At 37.2% G+C, this 24,852-nt stretch overlaps 1 protein-coding gene across 3 annotated transcripts in view; it reads right to left on the bottom strand.

The window, feature by feature from the left end:
- LOC108317622 (sodium channel protein type 2 subunit alpha) overlaps positions 1-24,852 on the bottom strand; it is a 153,098-nt gene that overhangs the window by 89,821 nt on the left and 38,425 nt on the right. For 2 of the 3 annotated variants that reach the window (XM_017548248.2, XM_037745754.1), the window contains exons 2-3: positions 9,746-10,063; positions 8,707-8,825 (exon numbers count right to left, since the gene is read on the bottom strand). In XM_017548248.2, the coding sequence (XP_017403737.1) occupies positions 8,707-8,825; positions 9,746-10,012 (386 nt within the window). In that variant the 5' untranslated portion in view covers positions 10,013-10,063. Of the gene's footprint in view, positions 1-8,706; positions 8,826-9,745; positions 10,064-11,712; positions 11,816-24,852 lie in introns of those variants that run through there. The other variant, XM_017548255.2, reaches the window with a different exon arrangement.

The following is a 24,852-nucleotide window of genomic DNA, read 5'->3' as shown; positions in this document are numbered from 1 at the left end:
ACAGAGTCTCACTCAATCTTGGCTCACTGCAACCTCCGCCTTCTGGGTTCAAGTGATTCTCCTGCCTCAGTCTTCTGAGTAGCGGGGACTACACATGTGGCTATTTTTTTATTTTTAGTAGGAACAGGGTTTCACCATATTGGCCAGGCTGGTCTCGAACTCCTGACCTCAGGTGATCTGCCCACCTCAGCCTCCCAAATTGCTGGGATTATAGGTGTGAGCCACAGCACCAGCCTCACTTTTCTCACCCTTAATGGCTTCCACCTTACTGGCCTTTTCTTATCAATACAAACTGACTTAAGTCTCAGTTGTCCTGGCATGGGGGGAATGAATAATTATCTCCTGTGACTCACAACCCTCTTTAACTACTTACAGCTCTATCTCCCTTTTCGACATCACGGCCAAACTTTTTGAAAGAGCTGTTTATCCTTCCTTTTCTTATATATCTATCACATATTTAGCCTACCAGCTTTTCTTTCTAAAGATGACAACATCTTCATGTTTTGTCACTAAAAATGAAAGGATAATCTGAGTTCATATTTGACATGCTTTCTAAGCAGAATTCAACAAGGAAAATTCCTCCCCTTTACATAAATTCTCTTCCCTCTGCTTTCATGAGGTTCCACTTCCCTGGCCTCCTCATGCCTCAGGGCACCAACTTCTCTGTATTCTTTGAAATGTGGCATTTTTCTTTTTGAAAAGAAAGACATACAATATCTAAGCTATGTACTTCTCTTCTGCTCTCCTCATCCTGGTGTAGCCCATAAACAAACATTACTCAACCAACATAACCATATGTACCCACCATTCCCAGATACTTCTCTCCAAGTGAGATTTCTCTTCTGAATTCCACACACTCGATTGTTCATATGACATCTGTACTTACATATCTTATCAACCCTTCAGATTTTGAATTCTAAAACTGAACTAAGTATCTTTTTATCTACCCCTCCACTCCTGCTAACTACTTACTCCTTTGACATCTCTGTCTTATAAAATTACATGATATAGCCAGAGACCTAAGAGAAATCTTAGATTTCTCTCCCTCCTTAAACATTCACATCTAATTTAGCACCAAATATTGTCAATTCTGTCTGCTATCTGTGGATTCAATTACTTTTTTCTACCCTAACATCACTGCATGGTCCAACTGTCTGTTAAGACCAGCATCAAGTCTAATAGTCCATCTAGGTTAATGCAGTCTTCTCTAAACTGATCCTTCCGAATTCATGTTTGGCTCTATTTAATCCATTCTGCATACTGTGCTAAAATGATCTATACAAACGTAATGTGAATCATTTTGGTAGCTTTCTATTACTCTCGGGATGATGATCAAATGTCTTAACGTAGAGTCAAAACTCTGGGAGGTCTGACCCTGCCTACCTCTCTAGTTTCAAGAATTATTTTCTCTTCATTGCACTATCCGCATTTGGATAATATTGTAATTATTTTAGGTTGTCAAATGTTATGAATGTTTTATATGCTGCTTCTGAAATTAGGGTCTTGCAAATGTCACCTCTTCTTTTTCTTTGGTATTCAGATTGACCTACTTAGGTCTACTAATTTTATATCCCTGTAGCACTTATGTGATTCCTCTAATGACAAATTTTAATGTTGATCTTCTCAAGTATTCTCTGAGCATCATGAGGGCAGGAATCATGTCTATATTATTCACCACCATAGCCTTGCTATTTCACATACTGTCAGTTGAGCTATTGAATGACATTAATTTTGCAATTCGTTACTAAATGGAGTTTTCAAAAATAATTTTTGGTACATTATTTTAAAAAATAATAAAAATACAACATAAAGTTTGTCTTCAGATATATTGTTGGCCAGGTGCCGTGGCTCATGCCTGTAATCTCAGCACTTTGGGCGGCCGAGGTGGGCAGATCACTTGGGATTAGGAGTTCGAGACCAGCCTGGGCAACATGGTGAAACCCCATCTCCACTAAAAATACAAAAATTAGCCAGGCGCGGTGGCAGGCGCCTGTAATTCCAGCTACTCAAGAGGCTGAGGCAGAAGAATCACTTGAACCCAGGAGGCGGAGGTTGCAGTAAGCCAAAATCACACCATTTCACTTCAGCCTGGGTGACAGAGTGAGACTCTGTGTGTATGTATGTATTTTAGACAAGTTTCTACATTTTTTAAGGTAAAATATAGGATAAATGTAAGGTGGAAATTAACAGCCTTATGCAATTATGCTGCATAATGGACTCAGCAATGGTTTTATGACACCTAAAACTTACTCTTTATAATTTAGTTTTCTATAATAAAGTAAATATATATTTAATATTAACAAGAGAAATAATTATTTTCTAGTAAACAACAGATAATAATTTGAAAACAGTCATTTCCCTCATTTAATGGCTATCATTTTAATAAAAGTATGCACTTAAGTTAAAAACTGACACAAAAAAATAACAATTTTGCTTTTAATAGAAAAATAGTAAATAACTAGGGTCAAGTTTTTATGCTTGTGGTTTGACAGGTGTCTCTAAATAGACAGGTTAAAAATTCATTAAGTTTATTAATCATTGTTAATTTATTTTATCAGTCACATACTTTACAAATTCCTGGATTCTGGTGAGTGACTGAAATAGTTTCAGATGAACTTAAAAATACTCAAATACAAAAGTATTTAATGTAGGTACAGATTTTACATTGGTGATACAATGCATCAAAAAGTATAGAAACTCTACATCAAGTCAGATTTTAAAAGGATCAAATTAGTAGCAAAATGCATACATCTTATATTATATTTAAAATATGTAATCCAAGTCATAAATGAGAGTACATTTTTCAAAATAACATTAGGTCCTGGAACAACACTGCCTTAAGAGCTTTGCAATATAAAATAAAACAGAGGCAGATGAACCTTATGTATTAGGGGGAAAATATATTTTTAATCTATTAATTTATCTATGCCAGGTATAAACAAAAGTGGGTAAACCTACTTTTGTTGATTGATACTAACCTGCCAGTTGGCAAATGTTAAAAATGTTCTATGTGTATGTGATTAATAAACACTTCTTTAAGTTTTTACTGAAAATTGTTTAAGTAGCCCTTGATATGGAGCCTGGATCACCGCAACACCGGCATGCCCACCCTTTCTCCACGGAGGTAAGGTGAAGCATCACGAGATCTAGAGCAATGAACCATGGCTCAGATACATCCCTTACCAGCCATGTGGGCTTCAGCAATTTGTTCAATTCTTTGAGGCACAGTTTGCTTACATAAATGTGAATTATATTTTTCTTACAGTACACAATCATTATCCACTAAGATAATAATTATTAGTTTATTTTTATTACCATTAATAATTCGTCTATTGAATTACAGGGTATTTCTTTGTTATTCTACAGGAAGGAGAAAACATTATGCTCTGTTCAGAGATTTTGTAATGGTATGTAATATTCAGAGAATATGCAGAAGAGTTTTGAACTTATATATAAACCAGAAGTAGAAGATAGCCTGTAAAAGATTTCCTAATGCAAAAATTGATCATTTGAAACAGAATAGAATAGGTCTCTTTCTACATATCAGTGTATATTTCTGAGCCAGCAGGAAAACTGAGCAAATGTCATTTATATAGTGTTAAATACTGGATTGTTTAATTTTAATGTAAACAAACTCCTATTTGCCGGTAGATAACTAAGTGATAACATATGAGCACTGAAAATAAAAGAAAGAGAGATTGTTAAGTGTTGTCATCTGATTTAATATAAACTTGTATATTTCTTTTCTTTTCATGGAAAACCATGATATTTTATATCTCGGTATGGACACCGTTTAATGAAATAGTCAGTAAGAGCAACTAAGAAGCATCTTTGAAATGCATAAAACAGAAGCACTGGCAATGTCCCAAGTATATTATATCCGAGGGTTTAAAAATCAGTTTTCTTCTGTTGGTTGGAAAATGCAAAGAGGTGACAATCAAAAAACCTGCTCTGAAGTTTTAGCTCTGTCACTGATAGAAAATGTAGCCTTTGAAAAAGACTAAATATCCCTGGGTTTTAATGAACTCATCTACAAAATAAGACAGGACTGACCACATTGTGTTTAGGTCACTTGCAGATCTAAACTCTGGTGCTGTATAATGATCTTGTTGGCAAAGTCAGAGAGTGATTCATATTAAGTTCTTTGTGCAATTCCTTAAGCAATATGAGAGTTACATTTTCGTTACTCTTACAGCAGTTGCTGCTAGAATTTTAGCTATTATAAGTAACAATAGAGGTCATAGATACCCTTTATTGAGTATCTACTAAGTATTAGCATGGGACTTTGTCATACATTTTATCATTCTTGATGTCTAAACTGTGATTACAATTTTACAGGTAGAGAAACTGAGATTCGGAAGAATTGGAGTAACTTGGCCCAAGATCATGTAGCTAAAAAGTAAATTTTAGAGACAGGGTTGAATCTACAGTTTCTGATATGAAAACCTATGTTTTTTCATTTCCTACCATTTTCAAATGATAGATAGTTCAGCATTACTTGTGTGATTTGAAGTGTCTCAGCTCTTTGGCACCCTAGTCCCATGTCATTAAATACCAACTGTACACTGACAGCTCCCAACGTTGAAAACCTCCAGCCCAGCCGTTTTCTGAACTCCAGATTTGCACATCCACCTAACGCCTTAACTCCCCCAATGACGTGTAATAATAGAGTTCTCAAACATAACATGTTCAAAACCAAGCTCTTGATCTTACCCACCAAACTGGTTCACTCAAGTTGCCCCAAGCTCAGTCAACACGACTCCATTTTTCTTTCTTGACCAGGCTACATGCTTGGGATCATCCTTAGTCCCTCCCTTCCCCCTATACTTCACAACTTCTTGCTCAGCAAATCCTGTCAGCTCTTCTGCAAAATATCTCAACATTTGATGACATTTTACCACCCTCATTGTTTCCACCATAGTCCAAGCCACCATGCTTTCTTGCCTTCATAATGACAGTCTGTACCAGTCCATGTCCCTGCTTCCACTCTTTCTCCTTATGCAGTCTATTGTCCATGAAGCAGCCAGAGAGATCTTTTAATGACATGAGTCAGGTCATAACACCCTGCTGCTGAAAACCCTCCTGGAATCTCATCCAGGGTAAATGTGGTGTCCTCACAACGACCCACTGCATTTCACCTACAACTTTAGTCCCAGACCTTCTCCCACTGATGTCATCTCCTCTTGCTTCTTGCATTTTCCACTCTGCTCCAGCCACTTAAGTCTCCTTGCTGATTCTTAAACATACTAGTTGCACCCCCACCTTCAGACTTCACTTTCATACTTGCTATTCTCCTTGAACTGACTTTACCCCTAGATTTCCAAGTCTCACTCCTTCACTTCCTTTGGATCTCTGCTCAACTGGTACCTTTTCAGAAAGGATTTTACTGGCCATACAATCTAACGACCCTTGTTACTCCTCCCTTTTACACTAATTTATTTGTCTTAGTAACAGTTATCACTAGCACCCATTTGATGTATTTATTTATTGTCTTTATTCTTCCAAACACACACTCACTCACATGATCGTAACTACATGAGAGCAATAACTTCATTTGGTTCAATGTTGCATCCCAGTGCTTACAAGAATATCTACCACAGGGTAGATACTCAGTTAGTATTTGCAAATGAACAAATGAGTAACAAATGCAAAAAAAATTAGAAGAGTGTGCATATATTAAGTTAAAATAATAAAAGCTGACAGGAAACACATTTAAAACCTTGGTAGGGAACTTCAGAAACATAGATTATTTTTAACTTGTTTGACATCTAGAAAATAAATCATGTTTTATTTAAATATCAAATAAGACACTGGGCACATCAAAATAATTTTCAGTTTTCAAAATGCACCCTGGTAAAAATATCATAAGCATAGCTTCACATTCTGCCAAAATTAATTTTTAAAAAAGCTAATTTGATACACAATAGCTCCTAGTAGATAGCAGCCTTTGAGAAACAAGTCAAACTTTTTGTTGGAAATAGAGGTATTAGTCCAAGTTTAAAATACAAACTTCTTTAACCTAAGTGGATTTTTGTTGGTTTATAAACTAGTAGTAACAACTACACAATGACCTCCCAATTGTGCCCAAACCACATGACCATCTCTCCAAGCTTTTCTAACTTGTAGTAAAGGACACTGCACTTGAAGTCAGGAAATCGGGATTTGAGTCTAGGGTTTGCATTATGCAGAATAAAGGACAAAATTATTGTGAAAATCACTTTCTACTACAGCATTTATATACCTCTACGTTTACTAGGCTGTTTGATCAATTTTGCCAGCATCACCAAAACATGAAGGATTCATGTATTCTAGACTATTAGCCTCACTGCCTTTTCTTATATCTCTGCTCCAAGATGAGACATCTGAAATATAACATTTTAAGTCAGGAAATTAGAGACTTTAAGAAATCTAATTTTCTACATTGGAAGACATTTGTGACTCTAAGCCATCTGCAAACTTCTCAGAGAGTCAACAGCTCAGCTTGGCATACTTTAATGGATCTACTTGGCTGGCTTCACATTTCAACCTGCATCACCTCAGGCCTCCGAAAGACTTCCGTCTTTGGAGGGTAAGTTCTTTCTCCCAGGAAGCAAATATAGTCTCACAAATTCAAGTTGTATCTGGATATCTAGAGAGGACCTAACACAAACTGTGTCCTTAGTGCTCAGATTCTCTGATCAGAATTTCTTAAACTGCCCTTACCCTCTACCACTGGGAGTCTCTTTTCCAGGGGACTTTAAATTGGAATTCATAATCTCCTAGAAATTTTTTTTTTCAAATGGGCATGATAGTTTTCATGAGATTTTCCATGGTGTAGCTCCAAAAGTTTTAAAACAAAAATATGCTTTTGTGAAAAAGAAACACATTGGGTTTTCTTAATTCTATCTCATCATTCAGATGCAGGACAAGAAAGATTTTTTCTGATCCATTTAAGCTTCTTTTTTCACTTGTTTTATAGCTCACTCTCTAATCTCTGACTTATTAGTCACTTATTTATTTAATTCATATTTCCCCAATGTCTACTAGGAACAGAAGTCTGAAATATTTACTTAATTTTATATATAATTACATTTGCATAAGGAAAATACAATTATTTTAAAATATAATAAATAGTTTATGCAGAGATTTATTCACTGCACAGATTATACATTCTTGAAACATAGTAACAGGTCATAATTTATACTCATGAGACCCAAAGGTAAATTCCAACTTTATTATCCATTCCTAATGCTAACTGAAAGCCATCTTTTCTCCACATGCAACTGAGTTGTCTTACTTGAAAAACAGAGATAAGAAAACATTATTGCTTAAAGTAATGCCAAGAAACTATTAAATCTTAAAACATGAAACATTAACAAATAAAAGATGTTGATATCCACTTAAACTTGGGAAGAGATACACCTAGAGGCTAAAAAGAGACTTTACAGAATGTTACTCTTCTAAACACAGCGTTTGCCACACTGGCAGGTGAGTCTAGGGCCATGCTTTATATCCCCTCCACCCAGAAATGACATAAGTACCCTGTACCAGGCTTATCCCATTTCCTGAATTCCGTACTTAATTTAATTCCTTACCATATCAAATTCAAATATTTTCTAGGCCTGCTAAAGGTGGGAGTTTTTATACTGCAAGGCTTAAAACCAGGCCCTGGGCTAACCACATCATGGAATGCCAAGCAACGATTATTTCCAAAGAAGAAATAACATGCTGTCCTAATCTGAGGCTTTGCTTAATTTCAGTTCTCCTGCCTTACCTCTGATTCCTGAAGCATATCACTGCACCTCCCATGACTTCTGTGTTCTTCCTGTAAATGCCCCTGCCCAACACAGCTTCAGTCTTCCAAGCCTTTGTTTCATTGACATTCCCAAGACTGGCTGTGAGCAAGACCATTGTTTCTGGCCTAGAATAAAATCTCTCATTTCCAACTAGTCTATTTAATTTCAAGGAATCAGTTAAATTGCCATCTACCACCAACATGTCATCAATCTCATTTTTGGAAAGTAGGTGCTTCAATAAGGAGAATAAAAATAAAATGAGGATGTATATGGATAGATAGACATTAATCCTTTGGAGAGAGATAATTGTACCAAAACCTAGGACTTGAACAAAACATAGGAACAAGTGACAAAAAGGAAAAGAAAATAGAAAATCAATAGGAAGGCTGTTGAGAAGCAAATCTGGAAAAATATTTGAAAGGGTGTTATATCTGCAGACACAACTGTAAACACTAACTCAAAACTTTTGAATGCTAAAATAGCAGAAAGTCACAAAATTCAGGCCAAAAATACACAAAATTGTAATTCAGATTATGCATATTTATTTTCCAAATGTAAAAGCAATAAAGAAAATTAGCTCATGGAGCTTCCTCCTTTACCTAACATTGTAAATTGAAGACTTACAAGAGGCGAGCCTGGTAATATGGTCAAAATTAATGAAAAAGGCTTGGACGTAGGAAGCAATGCATAAGAGAGAAGAAAAAACAAGAAAGAGTAGTAGTGAGTCGGGTAGAGGGGAAATACTTAGAACATGGGGAAAAGTAATTCACTTACCTGTGATCCCATTTTGCAACATGCTCACTGTTGAGTAAAAGGAAAGAAAAAGAAAGAACACATGCCATTGCCAACCACAGATACTTTGGAAAATGTGAAGCTCAATAACTTGGTCAAAGAAGAAAATCATATTAAGAACCGATTTGAAAAAGGATATGAATGTACCAAAATCTTAATAGCTAATTTTCTAATAGGGTTGAAAGGAGTTAAAATGTAAAGGGCAGGGGTGGCACTGAATCGAGAGATTGCTTTCCCTTTATTCAATACTATAAACGTCTGAAAAAGAAAACACAACACATAAAACAGAATTTAGAATAGATATTAAAAATATTTTAAGAGAAAAGTAAAACCATTATTTATAAATATTGTCCTGTAAAATAGTGTGTAACATACTAATCATAAGCATATGACATGAAGATAGATTTTTTTTTTCTGAGCACTATAAACTTTCCTAAATTTGATAAGCGACACGAGGATTATGAAGAAAATTTGTGGTTAATGCCATAGGAATTCTTAGCATCTTTATCAAGTTTTAATGTTAGTATTTTAAAGCCGCATTCACATAAAGCACAAAACTGAGGCTTTGATTACTTTTCCAGTTAGATAATTTTCTCATGAGATCTTCAAGCTTTCCCAGGTGTGTTCTTTGCTCAGAATATTATTTGGCACCTACAAGTCACCTGCTATTATTTCTTCTGTGGAGATCAATAGAAAGGAGAAAGTATGGTATAAAGGAGTAATTAAACCCACTGAAGATCAAAGTGACTTATAGAGATCTGAAGACTATAAAGAGGAATTTAGATCTTACTCCTGCAAATACAAAAAGAAATCAAATTTAAATATCCTCCTAGTTTACAGTTTTTGCTTCTCAACATTATTAGGGAATCAGGGTTAATTTACACTTGGCTTAAGAATACAATTTGTATTCAAGAAGGTGAATAGGCTTTTGTCCTTCCTTAATTTCCATGCTGGAGGATGCCTTGCCAGTTCTCTGCCTGTCTCACAAATGCAGGTTCAAATGAGTGTTTCCAAAAGACTTCTAGGATCATTGGTCCATTACACGGTCAGGCCCATCCAGCATCTTAGTGATACTTTAGACAAAGGAAAGAAGGCAAGCCTTCTTCACCATCATCCCTGGGACTAGCCCAGAATCAGTAACTAAATAGGCAGTAAAGGCAACTTGACTAAGAACTCACTTTCTTATTGATATAGTAGGGGTCCAGATCCTCCAGGGGCACTGACACCATCTCTGGAGGAATGTCTCCATAAATAAATGGAAGGGATTTTCCTGCTTCCAAGTCACTGTTTGGCTTTGGGCCATTTTCATCATCCTCATCCTTGCGTTCCTGTTTGGGTCTCTTTGCTTTTTCTTCTGCAATGCGTTGTTCAATAGCAGCAAGGGATTCCCTGGTAAAGAAGCGGAAGCTGTCAGGTCCTGGCGGTACCAGCACTGACTGTGCCATCTTTTCATCCTGCTCCTTTAATCACTGTTTAGCTCCTTGCATAAGAAAGTGCTACAGAAACAGGGAGGGAAAAAAGCAATGGCCATTAGAATAAAAGGTGATTGTGGCAGTTACATGACACTGAGCACTGAGATACAACATAGAAACTCAGATAGCTATAATATTTCAAAGGAAGCTGTATTTGGCATTCAGAGAATCTCATATATGCATTCATTTGCTCGCATGGAGATCTATCTTTCACATTCAGTAGGTGTCTATGAGGTAATCTAATCTCCCACTCCCAAAATGTTTTAAGTGATTGTGCTACTTGTGGGAAAATATGCAATTCAGAGCTCAGAAATGGAGGATACTGGTTTGTGCCTGCTGTTTCACTTGTGTGAATATTTTGGCAGCCATCTTTTTCAGCATTCTTTCTGAAAAAAAATAGCAGAGATCCAAAACAAGAGATGAAACATCACTCTAAATTGTAGAACCTGGGCTGAGGATCTTGCACGTATCTCTCCATGTCTTTCCACGTGCCCTTTGGCTCACTTTATCACATTTAAGAGTTTATTCCAAATCAATTTGCCGGGTAAAAAGCTTTATAAATCCTAAAATGCCAGGCTATGGAAACATAGGTAGATCCTGCTTGAAAGAAAGGGAGTAGGAAGGAGCAGAAGATGCCTGGTTGTGTTTGGAACTGCTCGGAAGCTGCACAGGAAGGGACCCAGCTCCTGCCAAACCGGGCAGGAAGTCATCCACATCAGAGGTCTGTAGCTTGGACCCCCTTGCTTAGCAACCTGCTGCTAGCTAGTGTAATTGTTTCTTAAATTAACACATTTGCAGTACCTTAGGAAATACTGTAGAGATAGCCCATTTCCTCAAATAATGCCCATTTCACAAAAATCTAGCATCACAGTCTTAGTGTCCACATCAGAATTCGGACTTGAGAAAAAAATAGTAGGTTTATGATAGTTTACCTTTTCAAACAAACTCTTATTATACGAGGCTTTACAATAACATAAATAGATTTTTACTGGTATTCAAATCATATTTCACTAAAGTAGATAACTCAAAAGAGCACATCAGTCATTTCAAATTTACCTTTGAACCAGTGGCAGAAGTTTCTGTGCTATTTGAAATAATACAATCAACATCTCGACTCCTAAATGCCACATGTAAAAATCACTTAATCTATTTTTTCTGTCTTTTCAAAAAAAAATCAATCTATTTCAACCCCACACTATAGGAGCCAGAGTTGCCATTTAAATATATGAAATGCATTTTCTAAGAGTGAAATGTGTTATGCAGTTCACTTCTGCAGCATGCACTGGATAAAACAGAGGGAAACCTAAAATAACAAAAGCTACTGCACAGTTTCATTAAAAAAAAAAATGTTGAAGTAGACCAGGACCTTTCAGCCACCAGCTAGCAGACTCCCCTCCCCAGTATTACAGTGCCTCCAAAACATTCCTCATTTTTCTCACCTATCCCTAGAGACCCTCACACCTAGCAACAGACATAGGCATGAAGATGGTCCTTGCACACGGGGAAGGAAACTGCCATGCCTGGATGCTCTAATAGAAGAGACATGCTAAAACATGCAGCCAGCAGCTTCAAAATGAAAGTGGTCCCTCTGCAGATTTCCCCAAGGATTCTACTACTGTAAAGGTAGAGAAGCATCACAGAGAATAAGCATAACAAGAATATTAAAACATTACCCCTGTAGAATCTTTTACACTCAGAGTTTGGGATTGATAAGCTGGCACCAAGAAGACTGCAGCTAAAATTCCATCATGCTTTAAAAAAAAAAAAAATCTTTTCTTTTTTTTTTTTTTTTTTTTAAATTCTCCTTCAAAGACCACACCTAACTTCCTGTAAAAGGATTCTGGTAACTGAAGTAAGGACAGGCATTTCCTGTACAGGGACTACAAAATGGTATTATTGTAACTACCACTAGAGGGCGGGAAACTGTGAAGAGAAACACCTTCATAGCGTACACACAGACATATGTCTGAAGCAGCCCAAAGCTTTCAATTGTGGAGTTGATCTTCCATAGGCTTTTCTTGAAGTGAAACATTAAAACTTTCCTGAGTTTAAGTGTTAATTTTATTAACTGATAATGCTTCTCCTCATGCTTTTTATTTGCTATGTAAAAAAGTCATTCAATCAATATAAAACATTTAAATTAAAAGTAAAAAGAAAGGACAGTAGTGCACTGCCTAATGACATGTTTAGCCAATGACAGACGGACCACATATACCAGTGACAGACCCACATACACAACAGTGGTTGCATAAGATTATAATGCCATATTTTTTACTGTATCTTGTCTATGTTTAGATGTGCTTAGATACACAAATACTATTGTGTTACAATTGCCCATAGTATTCAGTACAGTACCATGCAGTATAGGTCTGTAGCCTAGAAACAATAAGCTATACCATGGAGCCTCGTTGTGTAATAGGCTCTACCATCTAGGTTTTATGTACACCCTATGAGGTACACACAGAGACAAAAATCACCTAATGACATATTTCTCGGACTATATCTTGGTACTTAAGCAAAGCACGGCTGTAAACAGGGAAGGTTAAAAATAAAAACTCATATTACACAGCAATTAAACCTTACCCATATGTAAGGGGTAAAAATAAAAATTCATATTAAACAGCAATTACTGTATGTAAGTTTGTAGCCTAGAAAACACAAACATACAGTAGGATTTGATATTAGCCTCAGCCCCGGAGAATCTGAAATCCAATATAGTCTTTGCTAATTCAGTGAAGAGATGGCCTATGCCACATGAGTTAACCCTCTCTAGAAAAAATATTAACTCAATGAGACACCAATCTTATTTATCTCTGATTTAAGTCACTGAAAACAACGAGAAAAAAAATTGATAAGCCAGCTATATCCTAAATACTAGGTTTTCAATTAATATCCCAGTGAAGATTTGAGGACTTACTAAGTGCCAGTCACTTGGCTCAGATGTTTGCACTGTATGATTTCATCCTCCACACAATCCTATTGGATAAATGTTTTCATTATGCTTATTTGCAAACTGAAGTAAGGAGGTACACTGAGATTAGGAAAGTCTAAGATCATACAGGCAGGATTCAAACTCAAAATTTGATAGCAAAAATCTGTGATCATCACTCAATCATAAAAAGAGGCTGGACGTGGTGATACACGCCTATAATCCTAGCAATTTGGGAGGCCAAGGCGGGCGGATCACCTGAGGTCAGGAGTTTGAGACCAGCCTGACCAACATGGAGAAACCCCATCTCTACTAAAAATACAAAATTAGCTGGGCATAGTGGCACATGCCTGTAATTCCAGCTACTCAGAAGGCTGAGGCAGGAGAATCGCTTGAACCTGGGAGGTGGAGGTTGCAGTGAGCCGAGATCATGCCATTACACTCCAGCCTGGGCAACAAGAGTGAAACTCCATCTCAAAAAAAAAAAAAAAAAAAAAAAAAAAAAAAAAAAAAAAAAAAAAAAAAAAAAAAAAAAAAAAAAAAAAAAGAAAGAAAGAAAGAAAACAGGCACTGGCACCAATTATAATTAGAAACAGTTCTAATTGTTCAATCAATATATTTCATATTTTCTGGCTTCACCATTTTCATTGGAAAATGTATTTGTTGGGAAGAAACAGAAAACCAAATATCACATGTTCTAATTTATAGGTGGGAGCTAAACATTGGGTACAGGTGGATATAAATATGGGAACAGGAGACACTGTGGACTATAAAAGGGTACAGGTTGGAGGCAAGTGTTGAAAGACTACCTATTGGGTACTCTGCTTGCTACCTGGGTGGTGGGTTCAATCATGCCCCAAACTTCGGCATCACGCAACAAACCATCATAACGAACCGCACGGGTACCACCCTGACTCTAAAATAAAACAGTTGGGGAAAAAAAAGAAAATGTATTTGCTGGAAATGAGAAAAGGGAAGATTTAGCCAAAAAGAATGTTTTACTCACTTTAACAGATAACTTTTGATTGTAAGAGAAAAAGATGTCTCAAACTAGTTGAAGTATAAAAGAAATAAAGAAGGACTTTATTAGTTCATGGTTTCTCCAGGGCTTGTCTTAGGCATGTGATGATTCTGGAGCTCAGCTGATGTTACCAGCTCATAGTTATGCTGTATCCTTTGGTTCTGACTTTCGTAGCAATAGGTTTCCTAAAGATTCTTCCCTTATTGTAGTAAGATGCTGTAGAAGCTCTAGCCTCCCAACCTTCCAGATCTAAATTCAGTGGGAAGAAAGACTCGGAAAAAATCTTATTGCATCTCACGGATTCTTGGTGAGTCACATGCCCATCTTTCAGTAATTACTCTGTCCACGGTAATGCCATGCTTTGATTGGCCTCTCCTAAGTCACATGCTTTACCTTTGAAACACAGAAGAATTCGCACTTGAAACCTGTAAGTAGTCAGGTTCATAGTTGTGGTACAAAAGCATTTCTCAAAAGTGGAGTTGGAGCTGGGGAGGTCACTCCCGCTTATAATCCCAGCATTTTGGGAGATCAGGGTAGGAGGCTTGAGACCAGGCATTTGAGGCTGCAGTGAAATATAATCACATCATGGCACTCCAGCCAGAAAGAAAGAAAGAAAGAAGAAAGGAAGGAAGAAAGGAAAGAACGAAAGAAGGAAGGAGGGAATGAAGGAGGGAGGGAAGGAAGGAAGGAAGGAAGGAAGGAAGGAAGGAAGGAGGGAGGGAGGGAGGGAGGGAAAAGAAAGAGAGACAGATGGTGGGGGGGAAGAGGGAGGGGGAGGGGAAAGGAGGGGAGGGGGGAGAGAGAGAGGGCAAGACAGGGAGAGAGACAGAAGAGAGAGAAAGAAATACAAGGCTGGGCACTGTGGTTCACACCTGTAATCCCAGCACTTTGGGAGGCCAAGGTGGGTGGATTGCTTGAGCCAGCAGATCAAGACCACCCCGGCCAATATGACAAAACCGCATTTCTACCAAAAATACAAAATATTAGCCAGGCATGGTGGCAGGGGCCTGTAATCCCAGCTACTTGGGAGGCTGAGGCAGGAGAATAGCTTAAACCTGGGAGGCAAAATTTGCAGTGAGCCAAGATCTTACCACAGCACTCTAAACTGAGTGAGACTCAGTCAAAAACAAAAGCAAAAATACAAAAAAAACCTAGAAAATTACAAAGGAACAGAGTTGACTTACTATTACTGAAATAAGGGGGAAATTAATGCTGGACAGGAAGAATGAACAAATGCATGCTCTAGTCACATACTCATCATATTTACAGCACCTCCATATGGACAGTAACATTATCAGTATCGGGATATATACATATAGTATATCTTCCATGTGTACCAACTTCCATGTATACTGGTCAGGCAAGATTCTTAGAAGATTCCTTCCTTACAGTAAGTTATCCTACTGCAATCAAGCACACAATATTTCATAAATCTCTATGATGAGCATCAGCTTCGATTATCAAATCAATATACAGGTCTCACTTTACAGATGTGCTTAGCAGTATACCAACTTGTTATACAAATGATTCTAATTCAAAATAAATTGAAGAATAAAAAAATTATGAAATGATTGACCAAACATATTTTTTGGGAGGAGATTAGTCATAATAAGAACACATAGTGTCTACTTTAAAAAGAAAATCATCCAGACCTGGTGGCTCACGCCTGTAATCCCAGCACTTTGAGAGGCCAGGTGGGGGGGCAGATCACGAGGTCACAATATTGAGACCATCCTGGTCAATGTGATGAAACCCCATCTTTACTAAAAATACAAAATTAGCTGGGCGTGGTGGTGCGTGCCTGTAGTCCCAACCACTCGGGAGGCTGAGGCAGGAGAATTGCTTAAACCTGAGAAGGAAAGGTTGCAGTGAGCTGAGATTACTGAGATTGCGCCGTTGCCCTCCAGCCTAGCCTGGGAAACAGACAGAGACTTCGCCTCAAAAAAATAAATAAATAAAAATTAAAAATAAAAAAATCTACACACAGTACCTACTTTTGTCAAGCACTATTTTAAGAGCTATGAAACTATATAATCCTTATAGTAACATAATGAAGTAGATACTGTAATCATCTCCATTTAAAACATGAGGAAGAAGTAAAAAATGAAACAGAGGATACTGGAGGCTGGAGAGGATAGAGAGAGATTTGTTAAAGGATACAAAACTACAGCTAGACAGGAGAAATAAGTTATAGCTTCTATACCACTGTAGAATGACTATAGTTAACAATATTATAGAATCTCAAACTGGTATGAGGAGGATATTGAATATTCCCAATACAAAGAAATGCTAAATGTTTGAGACAATGAATATGCTAATAACCCTGATCTGATCAGTATATGTACCCCATGAATACGTACAGCTATTGACAATTTAAAAAATATAAAGAAACATGAAGAAACAGAGGCATCAACAAATTCAGTAATTTTAAATATAAATAAGTTCTCACAACTGGAAAGAGTAGGGTCAGATGTGGAACTCATGCCTGCTGACTGCAGGTTCCATGTTTCTAACAATTCTGCAATGCTTAAGACATTTTCTGGAATTATTCACTATCAGAAATATACCAAGATATGTGCATTTTCCTTAACATTATATTAGTTACAGGGTCGCCTCTTTTTCTCTCATTGATTCTAGCCAGTGAGTGTGTCTTGGAATATTTAAAAGGTGAATACAAAATGTTTTACCAAAACATATAAGACAACAAATTAACAACACCTGAATATTTTTTCATATCAAAGAGACTTTTGTGCAATGTAGATTTGAGTGAAGAATTATAGTCTGTTTCTCATTTCCCAGGATAAGGTTTTCAGAAATCATACACATTAGTTTTTCTTCCATTTGTTCTTACTTTTGTTATCATCACATCATACTGATATTTTATGATAATTTTATATGACATATATTGCCTGAAGGTTTTAAATTTCATTCAGTTGTACTACTTTTCAGACAGAAGATTTTGTGTTATGACTTTTAAGGCCAGACACTATATTTGGAAGACCCATTAATAATGAGAAAGGCAAACGATATCATCTGAAGTAGTCAGAAAATAAAAAATGTTAAGAATTGGGCTTCTAAATTCTGATATTTCTATAATGTTTTCCTTCCTATGCTCTTTTCTTTTAGTTTTCTCATTTATACAAGAAGAATATATTTTTTTCTAAATCAAAATTTAAAAATTATGTTATTACACAGGACATCAGAAAAAAAAAATTACATGAAAGATGAGACAGTTAAAAAAAAAAAGTTATGCTGTAATAAACATTGTACCACAAGTTTTTTCTACAAAGATCCACATTTATAACAAATGCTCTAGAAATACATTTATACTAAGAAAATGGCTTATTAAATTTCAAAGATAAGAACATAATTTTATATTAGCTTATATTACAATTAATGGTTGTGGGTAAGTGTTCAAAACTTAGAAAATTTGTACCCAAGAATTAAGAAAGCTGAGAAACACTAAGGAAAGAATTTTTTTCTTTTTCTGGAAGTGATCTTTTAAGTTCCGCTTTACAATTGCAGTTTTTTATGTTCTTTAGTACATTATAGTAATGTAAACATAAACTAAGATCTGATGAATATTATTTTGAGGTTTATTTTTTGGATTTTCTAGCTTTCTTATTCCATAGGTTCAAGTCTATTTTCTTATCAACTTTTTCATATTTACTTGCTGTTTTATATATATATATATATATATATATATACACATATATATATGTATATGTATATATATATACATATATATATATGTATATGTATATATATATATGCGAGCACACATACACACATATTTATACACACAAATATATACATATATATGACATACACATGTATACGTGTATGTATCCTTCTTTCTTTAACCTGAATCCACTAGCTAGTATTTTTCTGCTGTAGGGCATAAACAGAGAATAGTAGAATATGGAAAACTCAAGTTCAGCATGTACTGCTCAGAAAAGCTGTTTTGTTTTGTTTTGTTTTGTTTTTTTAATGCTAGGTTTAGTTCCAATATAAAACTGACTCATTTTTTATAGTTTATTTTTATATTAGGTGCATTGAGCAATATCCTTTTTTCTCTTTAGTGAAATAAATTATTTGGAAACTACTTTAAATAGAAAAAAAAAGCCTATCAAAAAGCATCAGGTGGAAAAAGAGTTGCCAATAAAACAGAATTTTACGTAACAAAAGTCTAAGAGACCATAAAAGAAAAATAGCACCACTGTCATTTGAACAATGGCTATTTACTTGCATTTCTTGTCATTGTTAATCACTGAATCTGGATTTTTCTCTGAATTCCACACAAAGCATCTATTACACAACAATTTTGTTACCAAATACTTGTTTTTTACACACATTTTAGGACAAGCTACCACCAGACACAAATTAATCAAATGTATCAGGGGCTGAACAATCTCAGTGAGTGACACATATTTTGCAAACTTCTGCCAAACTAAAAGATGGAATAGGTTGTGCACAAAGCAAATGAGGGAGAGTTAAGGAATAATATATTTTAAATATTAATAATTCAGACATGGTACTGTATTTTCTGTAAAAAAAAATTAACACAGTAACACACTATTACATTTTATCTCTTAAGAGATTAATATACTGAGAAAGTAATCAGAGGACTGGAGAGCTGTGGACAGCAGATGCCAAAAACACCCTGGCTTTGCAGAACCCAAGGGCATGATAGTCTTCCCTGATTACTCCCTTTGCCAGAGAGCCACAAAGACCTTACAGTGTGCTCACCTGCCTGCTGTACTTGCAACTCCAAGCTGCAAACTTTAAGGACCCAAAGAGGTGTCCCCAGTAGGCAAAGGGAGCAGAGAAGAGAAACAATGTTAGAGTAGGTAGTTAGACAGACATGAGCAAGGCAGGAGCAACCCCTCCCTCAGGAATGTCAGACAACCATCAGGTGATGGTCAGGTGGTTAATAAACTGTCTTTCTAAAATAATAATTGGTCAAAGCCAGCAGCAGGGAAAGACAGTCCCCCAATGGGTAAAAAATACCTGAAGCTGGTGATCAGCAGATTCCTGATAAGATCTCAGGAATTGGGTGAGTGGGCTCTAGCATGCACACTAAGAGGCAAAATGGCAGAGTTTAACTGGTATATGACCTTCCTCAGGAACATTCTACTGGTGAAGGAAAAATGCCTCAGGTGAGCATGCATACAACTTCAGTAAACACACTGCACATGTCACCCCTCCCAAGTGCTGGCAGACCACTGCACATGTGTACACCCTGCTCCAAATGAAAACTAAGGGAAGAGAAACACAAACCCCAGAACCAGGCCAACGTATAAAACCTCAAGTCAAAGGGCCAAACAGGGCACCTGGATCTCCAAGTTGCCAACTTGGCCTTCTTCCGATTATACCTTACTATCTTTTATTCCTGCTCTAAAACTTTTAAATAAACTCTTACTCCTACTCTAAAACTTGCCCTGGTCTCTCCCTCTGCCTTAAGCCTACTTCTTCCCCTCAGCCAAATTCTTTCCTCCAAGGAGGCAAGGATGGAGTTTGCTGCAGACCTTTATGAATTCACCACTGGTAATGTGTTAAATGTAAAACTAAAGGATAGTGAAACGGAAACAACCTCCATTCAAATCCCAGACATGTGAACAAGTCCAAAAGTAGTTGTTAGATGAAAAAATTGGACACACTTCATTTCCCAAAAAAACATAATAAACAGAAATTTCGGGGATAATTAGAAAAAATCCCAGAGAAATGCTCAGTGAAAATAGAGCTCTTCAACCCAAAAATCTCAGGGCTGAAACATGCCCTGTATTCATCCAGGCAACAATGCCTCTTGCGTTTTGACAAGGTTGTAGTTGGTCAATGCCACCAAATGGCTTTACAGAACTGCCTTTAGAACTGTCCTTGTGGGCCAAAGTCTAGGCCTGTGAGGTCACAAGCAACCCTGTAAGGCCTGTGATGACACCAGGTCTCAAAGGTTCTGAGGTTTGGCCCTTCCTTCCGACATGCAATGTCAAACGCATATGATCTCCTGGTGTGCTACATTTGATATTTTGAATATGGAAGTATATTTTAAATACCCTTTAGGCATTAACTTATTACAAAATTCCCTACCAAGATTTCACATTCAGCTTAAAATTCAATTCAGTCTACATTTCTCTACCGAGGTCTCCACCTCAGCCTATTACCTAACACTTTCTCCAGCGATCAGTGTTGCCTGCATGCACACAGTGAGCGCCATGGTCAGCATCCTTGTTTCCCAGGTGAACCAACTACATGTTAACATTGCTCTGCTGCATGGTAAAAGCTCCTAACTCAAACTCACCAGAAAAGGAGCAAAACTCTGCAAAGTGCACTTTAAAAAAGATGTACTTTATGCTCATAAAAAGAAACTAGCGAGTCCTCTAAGAACATTAAAAGGGAGTATTTTACATTTGAGCACAAAATTTGGAGTGCAGAGTTTGGATAACGCTCTGCTGGTTCAGGTTGTTAAAACTCTTCTTGTTCCTCCTGTGGGCCCCTTCATCGGATATCACAAAGTCTTCGTCTGTGGCATGGAGAATGTCTACATTCCTGTGCAATACATGGTCGTTGTGCCCCCTCATTCTGCTGGCAAGTAAATTCATTGTTCCTTAGCTTTCCGTAGCAGAAATCTCTTTCTCCAAGGCTTCAATGTAAGTTTCAATACATTGACCTGCTAGCATCAATTTGACCCTGCCGCACCCCTACTGACCACATTAGAATTCTTTTGTACCACCCTGGGGCCAGCCTTAGAATCTGCAGTTATTTTTGTGGAAATGGTCCTCTGTGAGCTGGATTGCTGGAGCTGAGAGGTTTCTTTGTTTTTTTCAGAGCTGGAGCAACCATAGAGAGAGCCACTTCAGCTTCTTGACCTTGTCCAGCAGCCAAAGGGTTATAGGCTTTTTCATCGTAGTTTGCACCAAAAAACTCCTGGAACTACTGAATGAATTCAATTGTCCTGAAACTTTCTTTTTACTAATTGAAATTAGTTTGTCAGCACCCATCCTGTTAAAAATACTGCTTGTAGTATTTTGAAGTTCTAGATGTATTCATGGAATTTCACCATCTTCAAGGCAATGGAGCCAGGGGGAGAGAATGACCATAAACTGACAATAAGCAGCCGCTGAGCACAATGTTTTCATCTTTGTCAAATTCAACTTCAGGAGACTCATTGATCCATGCCAGCGTGTCATGTAGAATTAGATTGTCACTGCTGACCGATGTCAAGTATATATTCACTGTCATCTTTGGCTCCTGATGGAACAGTCTACTGCCCACACCCAGGCCTAGTTCCACCTTCATCTTGTTCAAATTGCTTGACCAACATTCCTTTTTAAAGTATAGATATTCTAATAAATGATGTTTATCTAAGACACATTTTGCTTTTCTTTAACAGGAATGCATACCAGTCTTACTATGATGACCTCTGGGAAATATAATTCAGTGTATAGATAATCATTTTACATCTAACTTTACTGGGAAAAATAAGTTAACTATATAAAAGAAATATACCTATATTTTAATGGAAGCATTTTCATTTTCTTGTAGGTAGACTGGCAATACATTTCTACAATCTTTCAGAATCTTCCGATGTATTAAGTGCATGTTAGTAGACTTCCCTGAACTCATTCAACCCTCTCTAAGTGGCTCATCAGCAGAAAGGGCACCTTTAATCTGATTATGCAGTAATTTGGTTTTGATGGATGTATTATGTTGGAATCACAGAATTTCCATTCTGGATTTTAATAATCAGGTAAGAAAGAAAATTTCCTAGGATATGGTTCTCTTTATGAGGGTGAGGTACTTCCACTTTTATGTATACCTGAATATTTCCAGCTCAGCTTTCCTCATTTCTTCTTTTCATCAAAAACTGCTACCTAAAATGTTTCCCTCAGTCCCCGTTCTCTTTTATGGGGGAGAAAAAAGAAGCCTCTAAACTCCTCAGCGGGACAGTTGATCTGAATGTCTGGTCATCTTCCTCATGCCAAAATGAGCAGGTAAAGCCAGAAGCAGAAGGTCTTTGAAATTTAAAAAAAATGCTCAAAAAATAGCTAAATTCCAAAATGTACGTATGCATGCCTGTGTGTGTCAGAGAGAGAGAGAGAGAGAAGTAGAGAGGAGGGAAGGAGTGAAGGAGAGCACAAGAGACCATGGGTTCATTCATTTCTTCATGTAATGTCAACACTACCTAAATTGTGGCACACTACTAGGTTCTTGATTTGTTATCTCATTGATCCTTGCAGTATTTGTGAAGGAAATAGTATTGTTGTCACTTTCCAAATGTGGGAGTGATCAGGGTATATGGATGTTGGATAACTTGCCATTGCCACGCTGAGCCAGAGTCTAAATTCACATGCATTTGATTTCAAATACTAAATATAATTCATGTTCCATTTTTCTCCCAGGGTGAGAAATGCACCATTGAGATTTAAGTTGAGAAGGGAAATGTGATATAAGTCTGATTTTCTAAAAGTCACTGATCCCTTTCTACACCTAAGATGTTTGTAGAACCCCACACACCCACTGCATTTAGACAAATTTGTGACCCAGTACAAATAACATAGTTTCCCCTTATAATCTTGCTATTGCTGTTGTGGGGCTAGCTTGGCCTCTGCTGGAAAGCAGTTGTTTTCTCAATACCTTCCCCATGCGCCATAATGAATGTACTCTTATCCCGGGCATGGAGAAGGAGCTTATACATTTACAAGGAACTTTCTTCTGCAATACTGTATACCTTTCTCCTCATAGTCATTTCTTGATGAGTTACCCATTCTTGTGACGCCAGCTTACATTTATATGATGCCCTCAACGCAGATCCCTAGTCCTATAGGATCCCATCACATATTCCCAACAACCTATAGCTAAGGTGTCCTTGTCTGTGGATTCTTGAAGCCTCAAGTGAACATTGCCAAAATTGAATTTATCTTCTGTAGAAATTGCTACCATTTCTTAAATATTTCCATTTCCTTCCATTTCTTCTATTCTCCTAAATTACAAGTGCTTTTGTTGACTTAGTTGTTTCCCTCACCTTCTTTTAATTTATGATCTCTGTCACCAAATCTTAATATTTCTACTTCTACGAAACACCTCTATGATTTACTTCTGCCACTGCATCTTCATTACCATCAATATATTTCAGGAACAGATACATAACAGGATACATCATTTATGTGTTCAAAAAGTAATGTCAATTTCCTCAGGTAAAAAAAACCTTACAGCCATCCTGGATTCCTTTCTCTCTCATACACTATGTCATATCCTCTAATGACTTCTTTTTGTTCTATATTCAAAATATATCCAACCATTTCTCACCTCCTCTGCCATTAGCACAGTGGTTCAAGTTGCCGCTAGCATTCACTTAGATTACTGCAATTACTAGGGCCAGTAATTTATGAAGCACACTACAAAAATGATAATGTTGAGGGAGGCCCCAGCTGGGAGTAGTACCTTGCACCTGTAAGCCTAGCTGCTTCAGAGGCTGAAGCTGGAAGATCCCTTGAGGCTAGGCATTGGAGATCAGCCTGAGCAACATAGCAAGACCAAGACAAAAAAAAAAAAAAAAAAAAAAAAGAGGGAGACACTTGTTTAAGTAGCAGGGGAAAGGGGCTATAAAACATTATACAACATAACTTTTTTCTTATTTATACAGGGGTTTCCTTTATTTTTTAAAAGCTTGGCTCTGGCTAAAATAATAATCCATCTTAAAATTTTATTTTTTAAGTCCAATTAAAAGTTCAAATCTATTATACTTTTTTGCTCTGATCTTAGCTTCCTTTTCCATCCTTCATACCTTTTTGATGATGTTCAACCAAAGATTATGTTCTGTTCCCAATCTCTCTACTTTCTCCCCTTTTTACCTTTGCTCAGTTTCTTCCATTTGAAAGGAAATGTCTTCCCTGTCTCAATCAATCAATTCAATATTGATTTATCAAAATTAACTCAAATACCATTTCCTTTAAAAAGACTCGCTTCACCTCCTGAGCTGGAAGCTACCTCTCCTTCTGAACTCTTGGGACACCTTCTAGATAATGTGGTATATGGGAAAGAGCATGAGCTTTGAATCAAATTATTGGGATTGAAATCCAGTTCTGATATTTAGTAACTCAGTGACCTTGAGTGAGGCTCAAACTCTCAGAGCCTCAGTTTTCTCATCACTAAGATTTCTCTTCCTGGCATTTAAAGAATGCTTCAGTCTTCCTTCCTTCCTTTCTTCTTCCTTCCTTCCTTCCTTCCTTTTTTTTTTTTTTTCCACAAGGTTCTGCTCTGTTGCCCATGCTGGAGTGCAGCGGTGTGATCAGGGCTTGCTGCAACCTTTCAGGGCTTGCTGTAACCTTGACTTCCCAGGATCAAGAGATCCTCCCATCTCAGCCTCCCAAGTAGCTGGGACCATAGGTGGACACCACCATACTTGGCTTTTATGTTGCCAGGGCTGGTCTCCTGACTTAAGTGATCCTCCTGCCTTGGCCTCCCAAAGTGCTGGGATTATGGCCATGAGCCACCTTGCCCTGTCCAGCTTTCCTTTCTAGTCTTTCCTCTTACCAACCCCTATGATCTGGTTTGGCTTTGTGTTCCCACCCAAATTTCATCTTAAATCATAATCACCATAATCCCCACATGTCAAGTGAGAGACCAGGTGAGGTAATTGAATCGTGGGGGTGGTTCCCCCCATGTTGTTCTTGTGATAATGAGTGAGTTCTTACAAATCTGATGCTTTTATAGGGGGCTATCCCCACTTTGCTCAGCACTTCTCCTTCCTGTTGCCTTGAGAAGACGGTGTCTTCCCTCCTCTTTGCCTTCTACCCTGAGTGTAAGCTTTCTGAGGCCTCCTCAGTCATGCCAAACTGTGAGTCAATTAAAACTCTTTTCTTT

The sequence above is a fragment of the Cebus imitator genome, unplaced genomic scaffold, assembly GCF_001604975.1.
Source record: "Cebus imitator isolate Cc_AM_T3 unplaced genomic scaffold, Cebus_imitator-1.0 Scaffold10, whole genome shotgun sequence".
NCBI lineage: Eukaryota > Metazoa > Chordata > Mammalia > Primates > Cebidae > Cebus > Cebus imitator.
Note: the sequence above shows the minus strand (reverse complement) of the source record. Positions and strands in the feature narration are given on the sequence as shown.